Source organism: Lissotriton vulgaris, chromosome 1_1 (assembly GCF_964263255.1).
Source record: "Lissotriton vulgaris chromosome 1_1, aLisVul1.2, whole genome shotgun sequence".
Taxonomy (NCBI): domain Eukaryota; kingdom Metazoa; phylum Chordata; class Amphibia; order Caudata; family Salamandridae; genus Lissotriton; species Lissotriton vulgaris.
The window spans coordinates 227,399,583-227,421,235 of record NC_141685.1 but is presented as its reverse complement, the minus strand read 5'-3'; the positions used below and the strand labels follow the sequence as shown (position 1 = coordinate 227,421,235).

General features: G+C 46.3%; 1 protein-coding gene across 1 annotated transcript in view; it reads left to right on the top strand.

Annotated features, from left to right (window-relative positions):
• Positions 1 to 13,529, top strand: part of LOC147741910 (uncharacterized) — a 42,454-nt gene extending 28,925 nt beyond the window's left edge. Inside the window, exon 4 of the mRNA XM_086925053.1 lies at positions 13,392 to 13,529. Within this exon, the coding sequence (XP_086781179.1) occupies positions 13,392 to 13,529 (138 nt within the window). The remainder of the gene's footprint in view (positions 1 to 13,391) is intronic.
• The last annotated feature ends 8,124 nt before the right edge of the window (positions 13,530 to 21,653 follow it).

Below are 21,653 nucleotides of genomic sequence, written 5' to 3'. Positions count from 1 at the left end.
TCCCCTGGCCGAGTCAGGATTGTTGTGTTTATGTGCGTTATCCTGTATACGCCAGATAATATTTTTTAAAAACTAGATACCCATCGCGGGTTGTACAGAATTGTTAGAAATGTGTATTTCAGTTTTGATTTTTTCTTGTGCGTGTTATTTAAAAGGTATTGATCATAGTAACTGCAATCTTTTGCCCGCAAATGGCCATGGTAACAGTGTTAGTAATGTGTTTACCGCTCACCACGGTAACTTTGACATTGACTGTCGGCGCTTTACACCTTATTGTTTTATATTCCTAGATATTGTAGTGCTCCCTTGCTGACTACCCTGTCCTGATGAAGACCCCGATATAAGGCTAGACAAACGCCTACAAGTGTAGCGTGGGGTCGAAACGTCGACGGCTACTTCTATGTCCTGTTCAGTTGACACTCCCCCATTATTCTGAACTCTTCGGTGTCAACAGAAATAGTTCAAACCTTTGGGATATGTTATAATCCCCAATTTTTTCGGCTCAGGGATCTGAAGCCATGAAACTGTATTGCATTTTAAATTAATATTGCAATATATAAGTTGTCACGAACTTTATTCCTTCACTGTCCTTCTCCTTCACAGCCTCACGCTATCCCACTCCCCTTTCCTTTCTTGGGGCACTTTTATTGACCAAATGATATGGATCATGCATTGTGATTGACTGACATTGTATGTTACTACATTCGATTTTTCTATAATAAATGCAAGCAAATGTATAAAGCTCTACTGGGACCCTTCTTTCCTACACCACACCTTTCACTGAGTCTCTATACCATCTTCTTTGGCTGCTCAGTCCTTCCTTGTTGTTTAGCACTGGTTTTCCGCTTTTTTAGTCTGGTTTCCCACCACCCCGCTGTTGATCGTCACAGAGCTCCGCGGAGTCCCTGCGTAGTTTTCACACATGTAAGTACCCTACCCGGGACCCCACCACTGCCTTTACTCGCATGATTACCCTGGTTCTGACTTTGGTATGCACGGCGGTTCACGCACTGTTTCTTTTTTGAGTACTAGCTCACGAACACATTTATTTTCTGAGCACGGGTTCAGTTTTTCATCTGCATTCTAAGTTCTTTCCTTTGAACCTCGCACGGTATTCTTCACTATATCATGTGGTAGCTTTAGCCATCCCCGATCCGGGGCTTCACCTCGTTTTTCTCCTTTGTTTCTCCCAGATGCTTTTTTAACTCGTCCACTATATTATTTGTTGTATTACTGTATATTCATGCCATTACAGTTTGGTCTTTTGCTTTTGTTGTAGAGTAATCCCCTGACGATGGGCTCCGCCCGAAATGCATTGGGATGTGTGAAAATGAATATATCTTAATTCATTGAACTTGATGTGGATTACATTTTCTGCCACTTACATTACTGATGACATCCTATTTGACATCACTGATCACATCACTGATGATATAATTCATGTGATAATACGATGCACCTCCTCACACTCTAATATAACCTTTGATACACCCACTGTTAAATACAGACTACCATTCTTGAAACCATTGACACACCAATACCAGTGACTACATACGCACTCACTGATTCGTAGGTCTACACACACATTCACTCATGCACCCATAGAATCACTCATACATACAGTCACTCATCAATACAACACTATCATATGCACTCATAAACCTATACAGACGCTCACACACTGCCACTCATCCATGGAGTTACTCACACACCTAGTCAGTCATGCAAAGAATCAACCACACTTCCATTTCCTCAACTATACAGTTATACACACAACACCTTACTTATTCAAACATATACTAACACATACTTACTTAATTATAAAATCACTGATACAAGTACACAATGATCCATACAGCCACTCGCACATTCACTGGCTCTCATGTATAGCCATTTACATATGCCAACTCTCACATGCACTGTGTTTTACATATGTACTTACTTGGACATGTAGTACTGCGATATCCATTCACTCACCAACACACCCATGCACACAGTCAACCGCCCATATAGCTGTTTCAACATGCACTCTTGAACTCATACACCTAGTGAATCAACTGCTCACACATCTATGCACAAAGTCACACACCTCTCAGCCACCCACACACACACACACTCAGTCTCCCATTCAAATACTTGGGCAACCAATCAATAACCCATAGATAAGCATGGGCGAATTTTGCGAATCTCGCGTTCGCGAATTTTGCGGATTTGCGAACTCGTAATTCGCAAAATCCGCGAATTCTCGCGAATTTGCGGATTTTTTTTTGTGTTCGCGCGGGTTTCTGCCAGTTCGCGAGGGTTTTGTACAATTTCACAAACGCGAACTTACCTGTCGGGTCGCAAGTTTTGCGAACTTGTTGTTTCTACGTGTCCAGCCTGTTTGGGACACTCTTCTTCATCACTGCCACTCTCTGTCACCACTGCCACTCTCTGACTACTCATGCCACCCTCTGGCCCACCCATGTCACCCTCTGTTTCATCACAGCACCCTCTGGTTGTCCAGTCAGTGTACATTATTGTGGCAAAGCAAAGCACACCTTCCCTGCCTCAAGTGACCTGAATTAATTTGGGGCTGATTAATGTGTCACAGAATATTTTTTTAGCTGGCACCTGCTTCCTTAGTGCTTCCTGATTAGTGATCTTTTGCACTTGCTAAGTGCTTTCATTGTTGCAAAATTAGTTACAACACCTGCCCTGCCCCAACTGACAATAATGAATTAGGGGCTAATTAATGGATTTGAACTTCCAGCCTGGCTCCTGCTTGTCTCCCTTAGCTGTAATTCAGGACCTTTGTGGCATATGTGTAACTATACTGAGGTTCAGAGCAGGGTCACATAATAGTTGCAAGTAGGCAACTGAACTCTGGAGGGGCCCCTCAGGAAGCACTACAGGAAATGGCTACTAATGATGAGCCTGAACTTTTGAACCTGGTAAGTAGTTTCAGTTTTGCTAAGATCGTATTTCTGCAATTTAGCACTTATTCGCGGGGCGCGAAGTTGTACTGGGAAGCCGCGAACTCACGCGAACAGTGCGAGCAAGCCATAAAATCCGCTGCTCGCGGATTTGCGGATTTTGCGGGAGATTCGTGAATCTCGCGGATTGCGAATTTACCGAAAATCCGCAAAATCCGCGAGCGAAACGGATTTTCCGCCCATGCTTACCCATAGAGCCACTCATATAGCTACTGATCAACACATGCAGCAGCTTACACAACAACAGACATACTGATGCACACATTCAGACAGTTTAGTCACTAACTCATGCATTTAGTAAGACACATTTAATCACTCACTCATACAGTCAGTCACGCACCTACTAAATCCTTCATCCAGACACTTATACATCCACTCTTTCTTCAATATGTAAAAGATATTTAAACTTTACAGATACACAGTCACTGGATGATGTCGTCAGTGATGTCATCAGTGATGTCAAATGAGATGTCATCAGTGATGTCATCAGTGATATAATTTGAGATGTCATCAGTTATGTCACTGACCATGTCATGAATGATGTAAATGTGTATATAGATATAGGTATACTATATCTAAGTAAGGGGTGATTACACCAGCCTACCCAGGCTACAAATGCAGACCTGACGTGTCAGTCTGGAGGCCCAACCAGGGGTGGAACAATACATGCTGCAGCCCCTGGTAGGCCTTGGGTGCACCTATGCCCTGGGTACCTATGGTACACTATACAGGGACTCACAAGTGTGACCCAGTACCCAATCTGGTATGTACCTAAAGTACATGGTATCAATTTAAAGAGAGAACAGCTAGGCTGTGGGTCTGATTAGCAGGTCCACAGCCATACTAAAGTTGAAAAACCAGTGAAGCACAGCAAAAAGTGGGGGTAACCATAGGAAGAAGACCCTACTCTCCTACAGGATGCTCACTGATCTAGTCTAGAGAGTCCTTCTTGGCCAAACCATAGCAGGATTTTAAGCAGAGAATAATCCATCTCAAAAGCATTCTTTTCAGCACAGCGTTACCTTTTTTGACACGATAGTCCCCAACAAACCAAACACAAGGAGATGATAGATAGAGTGCTGAAACCTTTCAGAAACTCACCACCAGTCACAGATCATGGGCTGAATCCATCATCATTCTTTAGCTCACTTCGCCACCTCAGTTCAGGCCCAGCTATATGCAAATCATCTTGACCCTGTGCCTCATGGAAAACGACCAGGCCGAACTGCCAAGTCAGGTTTTTAGGTAACACCCTTCATCTGCCAGGCAAGCTTGAATCCAGTGGCAAATTGAGCAAGGGACCCACGTCTGGGCATACCCTGCCAACTTAGGGCAAAAAGTGTAACTGCAACAAATGATGGACGGAATGCTGAATGATTCAAACATCCTCCCCTAGTCAAGAGACCTGGGTTAAATCCATCATTCTATTGCCCACTACGCCACCCCAGTTTGGACACAGACATATGCAAATCACTCTTGACACTGTGCCTAATGGGAACAATCCAGGCCGAACTGCCAAGGCAGGTTCTCCCTGGACCGGAAACAAGTGTCCTGGGACCCGTTTCAGGCTATGTCATCCTCCATCAGCCAGGCTAGCTTGAATCCAGTGGTACAGTAAGCAAGGGACCAGCGTCTGAGCATATCCATCCCACCTAGTGACCGTTACACATTGTGTGGAATACATTTGTAACATAAGAGCAAATGCACTGAAACCCACCCCCAAATAAGAGACTGCGTTAGAGGTGGAGAGGCTTTTTGTTCCTACCAATATAGATGTTGATGGGATACTCTTGGGGCCACAAGCCAAGACAAAAGATTTGGAAAAAATAGTCAACAGGTCAAGTGTGTCCAATAATTCCACAAAAGAGTGGACCGATAAACGCAAAGCTCTGGGTATGCGTGCTAATAACACCGCATTAACTACATATAACAAAACTGGGCATGGCTTGCCAAGCACCAATGGAGCATCTGATGTAAATGTTGTTAAATTGGTGCCAAGCTTATTTATGTACATGATGAGCAGCAAAGGAACCAGCATGCACCCTGTTGCACCCCTCACTCAATATGGATCTCCCTTTAAGTTCTCCACTCTGTCCGAACCTCACTCTAGCCCGTGTATTTGTGTGTTTGAATCTAAAAATATTTACAAGTTCTAAATCCATGCCCACCTCCAATACAATTTGCCATAGCCTTGACCAATTCACACAGTCAATGGCCAAGGTGAGGTCCATGAACACTATACACATGATGTTGCATTTTGCCATGGTACAGTTACCCAGAATTAAGCTAAGTTCAGGTACTGCTCCTGTGTTCCAATGTGTTTTCGAAAGCCGTATTGACATAGATCAAAAAATCTTATTGTCTTCCACCCACTCAGTAATCTTATTATATAGGACCCTTCCAAATATTTTGGCTAGTATGTCTATGATGGAAATTGGCTGCTAGCAACTGGGTGAAGATTGAGCGTCCTTGAATATTGGTACTATTGTTGTGTTATGTTATGTTATGTTATGTTATGTTATATTTATTTTTGTATAGCGCACGGCTACTCAAAAAGAGTGTCCCGGCGCTTTAAATAAGGAGACCTACAGCAGAATAACACAACACAGTAATAAAAACAAGGTGAAAGGCAGAAAAAACAGAGAGCACAGCAAAACAGCCTAAAGGGTAAACAGTCAGGTTTTGAGGCCTTTCCTAAATGCAAGTAGGCTGGTGGCTCCCCGGAGTGTTAGCGGCAAGGTGTTCCACAACTGTGGCACCAGCAGTCCGAAGGAGCGGCCTCCAATGCGGGCTCTCTTCACTCGCGGCACAGCCGCCAGGAACAGAGATTCTGACCTGAGAGAGCGAGCCGGATGGTAAAAGGCAAGTCTCCTTTGGAGGTACTTCGCTCCCACCGCATGAAGAGCTTTGTAGGCCAAAGTTAATGCCTTGAAAATAATCCGTTTACGGATGGGCAGCCAATGTAAAGTCTGCAACAGGCCAGCAGTACTGGCTCGCCTGTTAAGGCCAAAAATGGCCCTCGCTGCCGCGTTCTGCACAACTTGGAGCCGCTGCAGCAGATACTCTGGCAGGCCCAGGTAGAGGACGTTGGAATAATCTAACCTAGAGCCGATCAGAGCCTGCACAGTCAGCTTCCTATGTTCCTCAGACAGAAGAGGTAAGAACCTCCGCAGCATCTTAAGGAGGCCGAAGCATGTGCCCATCACACCAAGGATCTGGGATCTCAGCGTCAGACCCTTGTCCATCTTGACCCCCAGGTTCTTAGCAATTTGGGATGAGCAAGACGGAGGGAACATGTTAATGGGCCACCAAGCTTGCCAGTCTGGCTCCGTAGCGCACCCGATGTCGATTGTTGATGAGTCTGGTGAGGACGCACAATTTAAATTATTGAAAATATTATGAGTCACTGGGAGCACCCATAAACTGGTGTCACACTTTATTTGGTTGATGGCCCTCATCCTCCTGGACTTCTGTGCTGCCTTCAACACCGTCTGCCACCGCACACTACGCACACGCCTCCACGACGCAGGGATCAGAGACTAGGCCCTGGAATGGACCACCTCCTTCCTCTCCGGCAGAACCCAGAGCATCTGTTTCCCCCCATTCCAATCCGAAGCCACCAAGATCATCTGCGGATCATCCCTCAGCCCGACACTGTTCAACATCTATATGGCCCCGCTCGCAGTCGCCCAACAGCACAACCTCAAAATAATCTCCTACGCCGACGACACCCAACTGATCCTCTCCCTAACTAAGGACCCCTCACCGCCAAATCCAACCTCCACGAAGGAATAAAGGCTGTTGCCGACTGGATGAAGATCAGCCGACTGAAGCTGAAAACGGACAAGACGGAGGTCCTCATCCTCGGCTCCAACCCTTCAGCCTGGGACGACTCCTGGTGACCTATGGCACTGGGAGCAGCCGGACACCCACCGACCACGCACGCAACCTGGGAGTCATCCTCGACTCAACACTCTCCATAACCAAGCAAGTCAACTCAGTCTCCTCCTCCTGCTCCGCAAGATCTACAGGTGGATCCGGACAGATACAAGAAGAACAGTTACCCAGGCCCTCGTCAGTAGCAGACTCGACTATGGAAACGCCCTCTACGCGGGAGCCCCTGCCAAGCTCATCAAACGACTGCAACACATTCAAAACGCCTCTACACGCCTGATCCTCAACGTACCATGACACAGCCACATCACCCCCCACCTGAGAAAGCTGCAATGGCTCCCCGTCAACAAGAGGATTTCCTTCAAGCTCCTCCGCCACGCACACAAGGCACTCCACAAGACCAGCCCAGCCTACCTCAACAGACGACTCTTCTACATCCCCAACCTCCAGCTCCGTTCCGCCGACCTCACCATCACCACTGTCCCTAACATCCGAAGAACAACCACCGGCGGCAGATCCTTCTCCCACCTCGCCGCCAAGACCTGGAACACACTCCCACTGTGCCTACGACAGACCCATGATCTGCCGACCTTCAGGAGGCTACTCAAGACCTGGCTGTTCAACCAGTAGCACCCCCCACCCTTTTTTGCCCAGCACCTTGAGATCCTCACGGGTAAGTAGTGTGCTCTACAAATTCTTGATTGATTGATTGATTGATGGATATGCCATCTGCACCAGGTGCCGTTCCCCCTGTGTTTTGCTGTATTGCAACTAAAACTTCATGTAGTGTCCCATCCACAGCAGGATTTGGCTCTGCTGTCTTGCTTAAACATGTTTATTTATTTATTTATTTTTACGATTTGTAAAGCGCGGCGTATACCCGTAGGTGTCTTGGCGCTGTAACTCAACTTCTTGTCTCAATAAGAACATTGTCAGGGTTCAAAAGTGGTATAGTGAGAAAGGAAATCATTGGTCAAACAACCAAGTCTTCAGCAACTTTATAAATTGCAACAGTGATGATGTAAATATTATCGCCATCGGCAGAGTGTTCCAGAGTTTGGCCGCAGTGTTTGTAAAACATCTATCGCCCCAAGTGACCGTCCTAGTCCGTGACACTGTTAGTTGGTGCAGATGTTCGGATCTACGTGATCTATTGGGTTGATATAGGGTAAGCTTCTGTCTGAGAAACACCGGGCCAAGACCATGTAGTGCTTTAAAGGTGAGGCATGAAGTTTTAAATTTAATCCGATTTCTTATTGTTAGCCAGTGGTAGCTCCTTATTACATGCTTAACAGATTTAAATTTAGGGGTGCCTGACAGCAGCCTTGCTGCTGCATTTTGAATGAGGTGTAGTTTGGCCTCCACCTTAGATTGAACCTTCACAAATAAACCGTTGCAGTGATCCAATGATGATAATGCAAGGAACTGACCACCATTTTCCTCGCATTATCTGGAAGAAATGGTAAGATTTTCCTGAGGAGTCTAAGTTTATGGAAGGCAGCCGATGCTATCTGATTAGCATGGTTGGTGAAATTCAGCTTTTCGTCAAAGATTATCCCTAAATTTCTAACCTTATGAGCCGGGTTTGGTAAGGTTCCTAGTGACGGAGGCCACCAGACGGAAGACCACAAAGGAAATAATTTTCCGAAGAATATTACCTCGGTCTTCTCAGAGTTGAGTCGTAAGCAGTTTCCAGCCATCCACTCCTTGATTGCCAACATGCCTTCCTGAAATCGAGCTGCCACCTCTTCTCCATCATTCTTGATGGCAAGCACCAACTGGGTGTCATCGGCATATGTGGTGAGGCCCATCCGGTAGTTTTTAATAACCCTGGCTAAGTCCGACACATAGATATTAAAAAGTGTCGGACTTAGGGATGAGCCTTGAGGAACACAACATGGAAGAGCAAGATCCACAGATTTAAAGGGTCCTAGTGTTACTGCCTGTGATCTGCCTGACAAAAAAGAGGCGAGCAGGGCCCTAGCCATGGAATGGATGCCCAGTTCTTCGACACGGTCAATCAAGATGGAATGATTGACCGTGTCGAAGGCCGCGGATAAATCCAACAGGACCAGTACTGCTGTCCCTCCTTGGTCCCTGATGGTCCTAATGTCGTCAGCGGCCTTGATGAGTGCAGTCTCGGTCCCATGCATTTTACGAAACACAAATTGAGAATTGTCAAGTAAGATGTTTTGTTCAATATATTTGGACAGTTGTTTATTCATTGCTTTCTCAGCTACTTTAGCTAAGAACGGCAGGCTAGCAATGGGTCTGTAAGGTGTTCTTTAATCTGTCCAGAAAAACCCCTGATTTAAACATCTCATTAAAGACTTGTGTTGTAACTTCACTAATTAGATCAATTACTGGGGAAAGATTTTGGGGGGGCATGGGTCTAGGGCTGAGCCTGTTTTTATAAGCCTGATGATATCAGCTGTTTCCTCCTCCTTTATCTCTTTAAATTGGGAAAATGAACAGGCAAGGGGTTTACATAAAGAAGTACATTTCAATTTGATAGAGGTTGTCGTTACTGAGAACTCAGCGTAAATATCGTGTACTTTAGAAAAGAAAAAGTTAGTCAGGGCATCGCAAAATTCCTGCGAAAGAGGAGGACCCAGATCTTCAGATTTTCCAGCCAATGATTTTACCACCTCATACAATTGTCTTGTTGATTTTTTTGAAGTTTCAATTTGATCCTCAAAGTATCTCTTTTTTTCTTCCTGAATCATTCTTTTATAGACAGCTAGTGTTTCTTTATATATGGATTTGTTTTCGCTATCATAAGTCTTTCGCCACTTTCTTTCGTGGTTCCTACAAACCTGCTTTTGCCTTCTTAAGGCTTCTGAGAACCACGGGGCTGAGGGCACCTTCCTGTTTTTTGAGATGGTTTTGAACGGGACATGAGCTTCCACCGCATTGTCCAACCAGGTGCAGTACTGATCCACAGCTGTATTAGGGTCTTCCGATATAACGGGACATGTTTTAATCAATGACCTTCTAAAAATCTCATAATCAATGTCCTTCCAGACTCTAAATGATTCCTGCGTTGGAAGGGTTGTTTTAGAACTAGGGGCAGACTCTTTGTGGAATAAATCGGGGGAAATGTGCCCTTCAATGCCCCACTGCTGATGTTGTAGATAATCAGCATCCAAGTTCTGTTGACTGATGTCAAAGCTGAGGCCGAATCCTAAATAGATTTGCGACTCTTGGTTGATGCTGACTTCGCCAGTGTGAGAAATTGGCTCGCTATTTGATGCCCAATATTTAAAGTCGGCACCTTGCACCAGTTCAAACGACCGTTATGATGTATGAGGTCTGAGATAACCTTTACAAAGCTAATCTAGTGGTAGCTGTGGAGAGCAGCCTTCAGGCTTAATCTTGAAGGAATGTAAAGCAGCTTGTTTTACCTGAATATCATCTCCTGAATGACTAAATGAAAGGATAACGACACAATAGTTACATAATAATATGTATTTATTATTGTAGCACTCTCTACTATCTTCTACACGAGGATAGAACACAAGGCACACAATACTGGATCAATAGAACAGTCGTAAGTAGCATAATAAACAGCGTGCTCCAGGGAGAGACCGATCCATATACTAAAATATGGTATAACAATCACAACCTGAATAGACATAGTGTTGGGACCCCAAGGAACCACCCAAGGTAGTGACACAGGGAGTCCATGGAAGACGGGGGCAGTGAGGAAACACAACAGCGTGCTCCATACAACTCTATAGGAAAGTTGGGGTTGCAAACTTACAGTTTAAGGACACTTCTAGAAGGACTTCAAGCAAACCCTTTGGAACATAAGAGGTTCTAGAGCCAACCCACCTGTGGATAACAAGGTATCCGAGCACCTATCCCAAAGGTGCCGGGTGCAAAGGGTTCAAGTGGTGTGAGAAACCTCTGTGTTTTCAATGGCGTACTGCGAAGAAGTACTGCTGCCCTAAAGGTGAAAAGTGTCCGGTTGAATCCAAGCCTAGATTCTGGAAGGAAGGAACCTGAAAGCAGAGGGGAGAGAGTCTAGGTCCTGCAGGTGACCAGGGGCTCAGTCGAATGCCCACAGATGTAGGATGCTTCAGGAGCAATGAGGGGTTGCTTGACTCTGCAGCCACGAGGATCCGGAGATGTCTAGGACAACCAGAAGCTGGAGGTGAGATGACCCATGAAGGATAACGATTGCTGAGGGGTCGATGTCTGGCTGGAGCACCAATAAGCTTTGGCAAATGCAAGCAACGCAGGAAGAACAAACAGCTTACGGTGTGGACCAGCAGTATCCAGGGACTCTCAAAGCAATGAAGAGTCAGGGCACATCTGGAGCAACCAGGAAAGCACAAGAACAAAAAAGTAAGTATGGGCCAAAAATTCATTCCACTCGCAGAATTTGTGGAATTTCTGCAATTTCAGAAAAATCCACGAATTCACGAGCGGGACAAATTAATTCCAGGAAGCACTTACAGGGTTACAGCAGGTGCCCAAGTTGAAGCTAATTTCTTTGTAACCATTTACAAAATGGTTACAAAGAAATTAACTTCAACTTGGGCACCTGCTGTAACGCTGTAAGTGCTTCCTGAGCGGCGCCTCATTTCCTACTTGAACTCGAAGCAGGGTCAGAGAATAGTTACAAGTATGGCACGAGGCTCATGTCACAAAAATTAAACCTCAACAGGAAGCACTTACAGGTAAATAAAGCAGGTGCCCAAGTTGAAGCTCAAATTCAGTAACGTTTTAATCAGCCCAAAACATTAGTGAGCATGGTCGAGGCTGGGCAAGTGTGCTTTAACCCTATCCCTGCCGTCGGAAATTAGCTGTAATACTTGAGGGAGGTCGTTACATCCATGAGTTTCTCGAGCGTGATCCCCTTGTAGTTCCTGTGGCCAGGAGGCTGCTTTCTCCTCACCTGCTGCCCTGCTCGCTCTCTGACCCTTTACACAAAAGGCATGTGTACAAGCATAGAAGCCCCGCACCACACACTAGCATTATCAAACGTTTTTCGCGCCCTTTCCTAACTATGATGGATAGCTCACTCAAGGGACCTCGGCGCCTTTTGGCACGGTGGCAAACTTACAGGCACACATGGTCAGTGGAGACAAATCTTCTGTCCCTTTACAAAGCTGCAGTGTAGGAAAAGCACTATACATTTACACAACAAGGTAGCACTTACTGATTAGCCAGTACTCCAGTTGAGTGAAGGTATTGCACAAAACGGTGGCATCTTCGTGGATAACTATGCAGGGCAGAATTCATCCTGGCACGAGGCTCCTGTCACAAAAATTAAACATCAACAGGAAGCACTTACAGATATAGCTGGTGTCCGAGTTGAAGTTTAAATTCAATAACTTTTTTAATCAGCCCAAAACATTAGTGAGCAAGGTCGAGGCTGGGCAAGTGTGCTCTAACCCCATATCTGGCGTCGAAAATTAGTTGTAATACTCGAGGGAGGTCTTTGCAGCCATGAGTTTCTTGAGCGAAATCCCATTATAATTCCTGTGGCCAGGAGGCTGCTTTCTCCTCACCTGCTGCCCTGCTCGCTCTCTAACCCTTTACACAAGAGGCATGTTCACACGCATAGAAGCCCCGCACCACACACTAGCAGTATCAAACGTTTTTCCCACCCTTTCCCAACTATGATGGACGACTCACTCAAGGGACCTCAGTGCCTTTTGGCACAGTGGCAAACTTACAGGCACACATGGTCACTGGGGACAAATCATCTGGCCCTTTACGCAGCTGCAGTGTAGTAAAAGCACTATATATTTACACAACGAGGTAGCACTTACTGATAAGCCAGTACTCCAGTTGATTGGAGGTATTGCACAAAACGGTGGCATCTTCGTGGATAACTATGCAGGGCAGGGTTCATTCTGGCACAAGGCTCCTGTCACAAAAATTAAACCTCAACAGGAAGCACTTACAGATATAGCTGGTGCCCGAGTTGAATTTCAAATTCAGTAACGTTTTTAATCAGCCCAAAACATTAGTAAGCACGGTCAAGGCTGGGCAAGTGTGCTTTAACCCCATATCTGCTGTTGGAAATTAGCTGTAATACTCGAGGGAGGTCTTTGCATCTATGAGTTTCTCGTGCAGGATCCCCTTGTAGTTCCTGTGGCCCGGAGGCTGCTTTATCCTCACCTGCTGCCCTGCTCGCTCTTTAACCCTTTACACAAGAGGCATGTGCACACGCATAGAAGCTCCGCACCTCACACTAGCAATATCAAACGTTTTTCCCGCCCATATCCAACTATAATGGACAGCTCACTCAAGGGACCTCAGCGCCTTTTGGGGCGGTGGCAAACTTACAGGCACACATGGTCACTGGGGACAAATCATCTGACCCTTTACCAGCTGCAGTGTAGGAAAAGCACTATACATTTACCCAACGAGGTAGCACTTACTGATTATCCAGTAGAAAGTACTCCATTTAAGTATGGTGCAAATCGCAAAAAAATCCACGATTTGGCGGGAAAATCTGCAAATTTGCAGTTTTTTTGTGATTTCGCTTGAATTTTTGGACTGCAGATCCGCAAAATTCGCCCATGCTTGAAAAAAGGTGACCCTTGCCAGGACCCACAGGCCAATGAAGCAGGGATCACAAGTAGACCTCAAGCAAGTTTGCAAAATATCAGCCCACGGAGTACTCAGTGTGAGGAGGCCTGATTCTTTGGAGAAAATACAGCTTGGGGTTAGGACTACACGGAGTCCAATATACAAGCTCTGGAATCACCAACAAGCGTATGCAACTGCAAATGTATGCTGTGCACAGGGGTTTGGGTCACATAGTCCCCATAAGGGATACTGGCCTCAGAATTGCTGAGAGGGTAGAGCAACCTCAGAGACCTTCGGTAACCCACCTCCTGTGTTGCTCAAATCTTCAGAGTCCTCAGGATCTTGGGAGGAGCAAGCTGGTCGGATGTGCTTAGGTGCCTGCTAGTGCAGGGGAGTAACTCCTTTACTCCAAGGGAGATTCTTCAATTGTCCAGCATCGTACAGACAGTCTAAGTACTTGGAATCTTCTTTGCAGAATCTTTTCCAGGTGAAATCAAAAAAGCTGAGGTCAGGTAAGCACTCTTACACCCACACGAGAGGGAAGGACAGATTCAGGGGTCCCTCTTATGGTAGAGGCAGGACAGAGGAGTACCTACACCCATGTCATTTGTCCAGTTTCATGCCAGAGCTGGACTATGCACAGGGACTCCTGTGCAGACTTTCTGGCACTCTCAGAGTGCCCCCACCCATCCCAAATACACTAAACCCTGTCTGGGAGGTGGTTACACCTCCCCGTGACAGGATGCCTATTATCATGTCTTCCGCTGCTTGAGCTTGGATCAGCAGCAGGAGGGCAGAAATGTGTCTATGGCTGTTAGCATCCATTTTCTGCTGCCCAAGGTGAGGGGGTGATGTGGTGGTGCTTGTACCAGGCAACCCGGTGAACCATGAAGCTTACATCTGGAATCATATCTAGCACACTGGTACTGGTGTAGAGTAGGGGTGGGCGGCCAGCTACGCTCCATGCACGGAGTGTGCGTAGTGCCGCCTACTCCGCATTTTGCGGAGCGGGCGTAGCCAGGCGGCACTACGCACGCTCCGCAGACGGAGCGTAGCTGGCCGCCACCCGCCTCCCTCCCGCCCTCCCTAAATACTTTAAATTAAAGGAATACATTAATTTAAAACGCACTTACCTTGCCCGCCGCTGCCCGCCGCGTCCCCGGGGCTCGCTATCTTCCGTCTTCTGTCTTCTTTACTAATGCGCATGCGCGGGCGGCCGTGCATGCGCATTTTCTCGTGAGAAATGCGCATGCGCGGCCGCCCGCGCATGCGCATTAGTAAAGAAGACGGAAGACGGAAGATAGCGAGCCCCGGGGACGCGGCGGGCAAGGTAAGTGCGTTTTAAATTAATTTATTCCTTTAATTTAAAGTATTTAGGGAGGGCGGGAGGGAGGCGGGTGGCGGGGCTGGCGGCCAGTGGTGTTTGTGGAGTGGTGCTACGCGGAGTGCGGAGGTGGGCGTAGTTTCTCGCCCACTTCGCTTAGCTCCCTGAAGCCCCACTCCGCAAACTCCGCCCAGGGTTAGTGTAGAGGTGTGATTCCAAGGTGTTTGACACCAAACACACATGTTTCTAAGCAGCTGTTTTAAAGATAGCATTGACTGCTAGGTTATATTGCACCATAACCTATATGTCTGGCTGCATTACAGACATCCCGGGAGAATAGTCTCCAAAGGCTGCAGAGAGGCCCTACTCATGCAGGGGCACCCTCTCACGTAAAGCCCAGCAACCTGCCTTCAGGATTGATAAGGCCTACAATAGGGGTGACTGATAGTTTTTTGATGTAGTGATATAGATAGATATAGTGAACCTATATCTAAAGTAAGAGGTGCAGGCACCATCTTACACAGGTTGCAGTAGCAGACATGTGATGTCATTTTAAATGACCTCTCATATGTGACACAATGCATGCTTCAGCCCATGGGAGGCCTCTGGGGTACCTATGCCCTGGGTTCATGTGTACCATGTACTAGGGACTGATAAGTGCACCCCAGTATCTAAATATGGAGTATACCTAGAGTACATACATTGCATTTTAAAGGATCAAACAGATAGATTGGGGTCCTGGATAGCAGGATCCAAGTCAGAGTAGTCAAAAAACCGTGAAATATCAGCAAAACGTGAGGGTAACTATAAGAACCAGATCCTACTTCTCAACAGTCAGGCTAACCCACTGCTTGGTAATCACCTCCACCTTCCTCCTTTTAGTTACTATCTTATAACTTTAACATAGGCTGGTCACCGCAGTGGGATCCTTGGGGCAGGCAGTCTGGGGCTTCCGAAGAGCTTGGTTAGCAATCGAGCACTTGTGATCAAGCCACCTTGGAATGGGTAGGCATCCTTTGATGTATTTATCAGCTTTGAGAGATGAATTTTGATGCCTGAGGAGAGAGCTGTAAATGAACTTACTCTGCTTCCTCCCGGTGAGACCATCGTCAGATAGACAATCTAAAATAGGATTTAGATTTCCCTGAATATTTTCTGAGGTCATTTGGGAGGAAACATGGCGGCGGGCTGTCGCTGGTCGCGGGAGCTCCCGTGCAAAGAGGAGAGAGGAGGAGACAAAGGAGAATTAAAACGGAATGAATTCCATAGACTATCGCAGAGTGAAGAGCAGAGATTTACCTCTATGATTTTTAAGGAAACTTTTACCCAATTCAAGCCAATGTAAGAACGAGTATCGCACTCCAGTTCCGGCCTTCATGAGTCAAGCAGCGGAGGCAGTGGAGGCAAGGCATGGCGCCTGCCGTCGTGCTGCTTGTTTGTTGCGTAAGCCAAGAGCTGTGTTTCTGACGATCGGCTTGACTGGACGTGCATTGAAGTTGCTTCAGGGGAAAGACGTGGAAATGTCGGCAAAGGTCTGTAAAAGCAGCGGATCTTGTGGAGGCAAAGCTAAGTCTTTTTTCTTTTTTCAAAACTTACCGAGTGCACCCTCTCAATGGTTGTAGGTTGGGAGTTAGGGGGAGAAGACAGAGATCATACAAGCACTGGTGGGGGGTTTTCAAGAGTGAGTAGGTCGATGGAAGAGTTTTCCCCTAGAGTCGCTGAATCTAACCTCGATTTTCAACGTAGGGATAGCAGTATCGCTGTTCCCCAAGACAGTGGAAAAACATTGGTGAAGGAACTAATTCCCCTTTAACAACTCCCTTAGCTGAACAGCTTTTGGGACAAGGATTATTGGAGAAAGTAAACATTGGTGAAGGAACTAATTACCCTTTAAGAACTCCCTTAGCTGAGCAGGGTTTGGGGAAAGGATTATTGGAGAAAGTAACGGATACCACACCATTAGCATCGAAGGCCCAAGTGAGGAGCAGGTACCGGTTAAGATCACTACCGGACGGGAGTAAAAAACGTAAAGACGGGAAAGGAGGGGTGACTCGGGATCAGCTTTCTGGGGAGGCTTTTGTTGTCACTCCAGTCTCATCCAAAAAGAAAGTTTTAAAGGGCACAGGAAAACCTCGGCGGTATGTGTTAGATCTGGGAGTCTCTAGTTGGCAATGGTAATCACCTTTGTCCAAATATGGACCCTTACTTCTAAGTCAGGATAAGGGAATTACACTCCTAGATAACCCCTGCTCACTTCCTTGGTAGCTTGGCACAAGCAGACAGGCTTATCTCAGAGGCAGTGTGTTAAACATTTATGAATATATACAGTAATAAAGTGAAAACACTACAGATGGACACAACACAGGTCTTATAAAAATAAGTATTCTTTATATAGACTTAACAACAAGACCACAAACAACAAAAATACACAATACTACACTTAAAGTTGACTTAAAGATGATTCAGGTTGCTTAGTTCAAGTTGGTGCTAAATGCAACAAAGTTCTCAACAAAGTACCTGGATGTGTAACGCAAAGTAAACAAAAGGCTTGCAAAAGGGGAGATGCGTCGGTTCTGTGATCCGGGGGAAAAGGTTGCGTCCTACCTCAATGCTTGCACAGAGTAGGGGATGCATTGTGATCCTTACCGGTGTGGAGGTGATGCGTAGTTTCTCGGCCTGCAGGCCCGTTGTGGTGCACAAGATGGCGCCTTGATGCGATGATCCAACGCCCTGGCAGCCTTGCGACAACTCTGTACTTTGGAGCCGCGACAGGCCCTGCGACATACTTCTCCAGTGATGCGATGGCGACTCTCTCGATTGCGTCACGCTTCTCCGGTGATGCGACCGAAGGCAGCTTTGATAAACACACGCTTCCAGAGAGATGCGTTGGCGGCACGCTTCTCCGGCGATGCAATGATTTCAGCTGCGGCCGCGACACCCTTCCTCTTGATGTGTCGCGCTTCCAGCTCCCATCAACACGCAATTGTCTGTAGATAGAATTCCCAGCAAGGAAATTCACAGGATGAGCTGGAGGTGAAGTCTTTTGTTCCTGAGACTTCAGCAGGAGGCAAGCACAAGTTTAAGCCCTTGGAGAATATTCTGTAGATGATGAAAGTCCTTAAAACGTTCTTTCTCTTTTCCCTTGGCAATGAAGCAACCACTGCAGGCCAACCCAGTAAACAGCACACTGGCAGAGGGGCAGTCCAAACTCCTGCAGCTACCTTTGGTTCTTCTCCTTGGCAGTAAGGATTCTTGTTCCCAGAAGTGATCTAAAGTTCTTGGGTCTGAGACCCAATATTTATACCCCAAAATCCTTTGTTCTCTGAAGGCAGAGAGGCCTCTGTCTAGTCCAAACTTGTTCCTGAGCACTTTGTTTACATGACTCTCTTCTTCCTTTCACTGTGCAGGGCAGAGACATCAGTCGCCCCACAGGAGGTGGAGCCAGCACAGGAGAAGGAAAATACAGCTCTGGAGCACTTTGTTGACTTTATTCCTTCTCTCCTTTCACAGTGCAGGGCAGAGACATCAGACAAACCACAGGGGGTGGAGCCAGCATTGTAGAGGGGAGGCCCAACCCTATTCAGGTTCCAGGTGCAACTCCTCCCTCCCATCTGGATGCAGATCTCCCTATTCACCACTGGGCTGCCCAGCCTGTCTCCTGGAATCGCCCTGTCACTCACAACTCCAGACAAGGAATACACAACCTAGCAAAGGCAGGCCTGGACAGTTAGGCAAGAACATACCTACTTTCTACAAGTGGTATTTTCAAACACAAAAGGTAAAAACCAACTTTACTAAAAGATGTATTTTATCATTCTGAGCTCGGGCATTCTAAATTCAAATTTCCATCATGTTCCCTGAGTCAGTTGGGATTATAAGAATGTAATAATCCAACAGCCCATTCAGGCCTATGGAGAACAGGTAGCCTTGCAATAGTGAAAAACGAAAATGGCTGTAATTAACTATTATGGCATGTTACACACACCAGGGCATGTCCTACCTTATACTTACAATGCACCCTGCCCTTGTGCCTAGCATAGGGGTGTCTCATATAAAGCAAAGGGAAAGTTAAGGGACTGGCAAGTGGGTGCACTTGGCCAAGTCGTAATGGCAGTGCTAGACTGCACATAGGCCTTGCAATGGCTGGCCTGAGACACACTTTAAAAGCTGCCTCTGTGGGTGACACAACCAGTGCTGCAAGTCCACCAGCAGCATTTGATTTACAAGCCCGGGGCACACAGGGTGCACTGTACTAGGGTCTGACAAGTAAATCAAATAACCAAATCATGGAGTCAATAATCAGTATATCAATTTAACATATGGAACACTTGCACTGTGGCACTGCATAGCAGTAGCACAGTGCCCAAAGCATATAACCAGCAAAAACAGATCAAAACAGAGGAGGCAATCCATCAAAAATGGACGGGATACTCACGCTAATGATGCCAGGTCTAACACATATCCCCTTCAGCTGAAATGTGAGTAGAACTACCCTTCCCCTTGGGAGTTCTCTTCACTAAGGCGGAAAAATCTAGACAGAAAATCAGCGTTGGCGTGTTCTGTACCGGGGAGGTGTTCCAACGTAAAGTCTATACCCTGTAGGTAAAAGACCACCTCAACAACTTTGGGTTCACACCCCTCATCTGCATTAGCCACCTGAGGGGCCTGTGGTCAGTCTGAACCGGGAAGTGAGTCCCAAACAAGTATGGTCTCAACACTTGACAGCTGTCACACTGGCTCCGGTTTCTCTCAGAGCTTCCACTCTATGGCCATTAATTGTCACCCACTGCCTGTACTTCTTAGTGTTATCAGGCAGCTGAGTTCTTGGGACCATTACAAAGCCTCCTAATTAGACAAGGGACATTTCTGCGGGACCCAACCCACCTTGGGCACCCATCTCCTCCCCAACCAGGGCTACACTGGCGGGGTAGTGCACGGGATGGCACATACTGTCCCTTCTGGGGGCACTGGGGATCATACCAACGATGTCCCACCTGCTTACACTGAAAGCAGGTAAGAGGCCTGTAGTGTAGTTCCTATATCCCAATAGGCTCTGCCCATTGGAATAATATATCCTATAGATTAGACGTAGGACTGGGGTCGACTAGGTCTCTATCGAATATACTTAATAGTGAGTGCCAGCTAGCTCAGAGGTCACTAGAAATTTCTCAAATAGACTTGAAGGGATTAGTTTTTTTCAACCGCATAAACATGACAACTTTGTTTCCCAAGAATGAGAAATATATCTCTAGAGTCACGGAAACAATTGATAAGTATTTCACTCAGTCAATCGTGCATGCTTTGTTTCTACAGATTTGTAGAGAAATAGAGAGACAGGCGTTTTCAATAAAAATGTTCATCGAACAGTCTTCTTTCTCAGACAAGAGATGTGAATTGCTACAATCGTTAGACAGACTGCAAAGTATAACGCGTACAGCGTAAACAATATTATGAAATAATACTGTGAGAGCATTGTATGGTTTCTAAGCCATATAAAATCACATACATAAATACATAGACTAAAATTACTCAACTGGTGCTTCTAAAATACGCCTACCCCAATGTACCTAACCTAAGTCTAGTACGCGGGAAGAAGTAAGCATTGTGTACCATAGGTTTTATTTTTTTTTGCCAAGTATTTACCCAAGGTTTCTCTTGGGGTCTAATCAGCTCCATACATTTGTTTTAGAATGAAGGAGGTCTGGTATCTCTGTCTCGGGACTCGATTTACCAACACCCCGCAAGGGGAGCTTGGAAACACTGGATCTAGATTCTCATCAGGAGAAGGGCAGCCTCTGATCAGTGCGTCAGCTGGAGGGTCGGCTTCCTTCGGCACTTGCTGTAGTGAGTTGCGTTGGCCAAGTAGATACTCGAACTGCTCCACACCACCATCTGTTTCCTAGGGCAAGTGAAAGTATATTTATACCTGAAAGGTGTTTAGGAATGCCATAGTTTGACGTAAGGTCGGGCATAATAACGTCAAGAAAGAATCTCCAGGGAGTAGTATTAAGTACATGAGTTCTTGGACAAATCAATAATCGAGCAACGGGAAGTTCCCTGGCTGCTTAAGCCGATTTTCGAAGAAATCGTTGTGATGTTTTATACGGGTGGAAGTAGCCATGCCTATTTTTGGTTCGCATGGGCTATGCCTAAATAAGGGAATGATTTCTATGCCTTTATTGGGGCACATGAGAAGTATATAAGGGCATGAATCGGGAAAATTCACTATGGAGCCTAAAACACCACACAACAGCCCCCTATGAACATGTTTACTTGTCAGGGGTCTTGACCTCTTTTCAGGGGGAGACTGGGAACCCTTCCCTTGTTTCCCTTGGGAATTACTTTAGGCTCCTTTCTGGAACTCCCTCTGTTTACCCTTGCCCCACCCACTCAACTGCTGGGGACCCTGCCAACCTTTGGCGGAATCTCCCACAATATCCTTGTGGACCCAGGTACTGACCCAGCTGCCTCCTCAGCAAGCTTCCTAGGGTTAGTCAACTTGCTATCAATAAGGTGCTGGCATAGCTCTGGAAAACAATTAGCAGACAAGTGCTCCTTGGCAATCAAATCATAAAGCTCTTCAAAATTATCAACATTGCTACCCCTCACCCAACCATCCATATCTCTGCAAAAGAAAGATACATATTCTACCCAAGTGGTTCCCTCCAGTTTATTACAATTCCTGAGCCTCTGTCTATAGAGTTGTGGGGACAAACCATATCTTGTCAACAGTGCTTTCTTCATGTGGGCATAAGACATCCTATGATGACTGGACAGGTCTAACAAAGTATCCCTCCACTCAGTCAAAACGCGGCCCCACAACCCCACTCCCCACTCCTTCTCAGGGACCCAGTGGGCCAACATTGCTATCTCATAGGCTGCAAACTTCCGCCCAATATCTTCATGCTTAT